General features: G+C 42.5%; 1 protein-coding gene across 1 annotated transcript; it reads left to right on the forward strand.

Annotated features, from left to right (window-relative positions):
* Nucleotides 1-12: 12 nt before the first annotated feature.
* On the forward strand, nucleotides 13-1,553 carry LOC111655203 (dnaJ homolog subfamily C member 7-like). Its single transcript, XM_023406507.2, has 6 exons — nucleotides 13-162; nucleotides 334-498; nucleotides 735-826; nucleotides 926-999; nucleotides 1,103-1,249; nucleotides 1,342-1,553. The coding sequence occupies exons 1-6, from the start codon at nucleotides 22-24 to the stop codon at nucleotides 1,536-1,538; spliced, it is 816 nt and encodes a 271-aa protein (XP_023262275.2). The 5' UTR covers nucleotides 13-21; the 3' UTR covers nucleotides 1,539-1,553.
* Nucleotides 1,554-1,634: the final 81 nt, after the last annotated feature.

Raw genomic sequence — 1,634 nt, forward strand, 5'->3', positions numbered from 1 at the left:
TCTTATAGCGATATCCTGCGAATGGATTCTACGAACGCAGACGCACTGTACGTTCGAGGTCTGTGTCTTTACTATGAGGACTGCATCGATAAAGCCGTACAGTTCTTTGTCCAGGCTCTGCGCATGGCACCTGACCATGAAAAGGCCCGGTTGGCCTGCAGGGTAAGACCGTCATTTTGTGTGATTGACTAAGGTTTGTACTGAGAAACAGGAATTTGTATGGCAATTCCTTTTTGTTTGAAATTTGTAATATAGAATATGTAAAATAACCCAAATTGAAATATGATAATTTCTTTAAAAGTAATACAGGGACTTTGTGTTTTCTTAAATCAGAATGCCAAAGCCTTAAAGGCCAAGAAAGAGGAGGGCAACCAGGCATTCAAGAACAACAACTATGAAGCTGCCTACCAGCTGTACACTGAGGCCCTGACGATAGACCCCAACAATATCAAGACCAACGCTAAACTCTACTGCAACAGAGCCACGGCAGGAGCAAAGGTAAAAGATTACAAGTCAACTCAAGTTTCGTACTATATTTTGACATAGGCTTGCACAGTATCCTCACGTCTCAGAGAGCAAGGATATCGTATGCAATTGCATGGAAGGCAGTCACACTGATCACACTTGATCAATAATACTGTCTGATTATTTGCTTAAAAATAGAAACCCTGCGTAGCACTTCTAGCTCTTTGTCTCCAGTCATTTCACTGTCATTAATTCTTCCTCTACAACAGCTGAAGAAACTGAATCAAGCCATTGAAGACTGCACCAGTGCAATCAAACTAGATGACACATACATCAAGGCCTACTTAAGAAGAGCTCAGTGGTATGCAATACAATCAACATGAGTACGATTTCCCTAATTTGTGTGTTTTGTTGTTTAGCATTGTTCAGTTTTTGAATGACTTTTTGTGACCCCGTGTAGTTTCATGGACACAGAGCAGTATGAAGAGGCTGTACGGGACTATGAAAAAGTTTACCAGACAGAAAAAACGTCAGGTAAGCTGCTGCCATAGTTGTCTTATATTGTCTGAACTGATTCACTACCTGGTCATGTTTACACACACACTCACATGGCTTGATTTTCATTTGATTGCTGTAGATCACAAGCATCTGCTGAAAAACGCACAGCTGCAGCTGAAGAAGAGCAAGAGGAAAGATTACTACAAGGTGCTTGGGGTCGGCAAGAACGCCACAGAGGACGAAATCAAAAAAGCGTACCGCAAACGAGCCCTCATGCATCATCCAGGTAGCTCCATTGTTTTACCCACATGCAGAATGTTAGATTATATTTGATGGTTGTATATCATAAGGTCTCTGTATTTTATCATTATCTTGCAGACCGCCACAGTGCAGCAACTCCAGAGGTGCAGAAGGAGGAGGAAAAGAAATTCAAAGAAGTGGGCGAGGCCTTCACTGTGCTGTCCGACCCAAAGAAGAAGATCCGCTATGACAACGGGCACGACTTGGAGGATGACGGCTCCTTTGATGGTGGAGGTAAATGCTTGTTGTGGTTTTTTTTCTTTGGCTGGATTTAAATTCAACCTGCAGGTCATTAGTGGGATGGAAGAGAACAGTTAATGATAGGAACTGTGGGACCATCTTGGTTGTGTGTAGGCCTACATTGGAAAAAG

The sequence above is a fragment of the Seriola lalandi genome, unplaced genomic scaffold (genome assembly GCF_002814215.2).
Source record: "Seriola lalandi dorsalis isolate HSWRI2012SDOR001 ecotype SW California unplaced genomic scaffold, Sedor1 jcf7180001975165, whole genome shotgun sequence".
NCBI classification, from domain to species: Eukaryota; Metazoa; Chordata; class Actinopteri; order Carangiformes; family Carangidae; genus Seriola; species Seriola lalandi.

Bases quoted from the DNA above. Each gene is read 5' to 3' on its own strand.
- LOC111655203 (XM_023406507.2), top strand. From the start codon at position 22: ATGGATTCTACGAACGCAGACGCACTGTACGTTCGAGGTCTGTGTCTT. The intron at 163-333 runs GTAAGACCGTCA...TTCTTAAATCAG, and splicing joins AGGCCCGGTTGGCCTGCAGG to AATGCCAAAGCCTTAAAGGC. The intron at 827-925 runs GTATGCAATACA...GACCCCGTGTAG, and splicing joins TACTTAAGAAGAGCTCAGTG to TTTCATGGACACAGAGCAGT.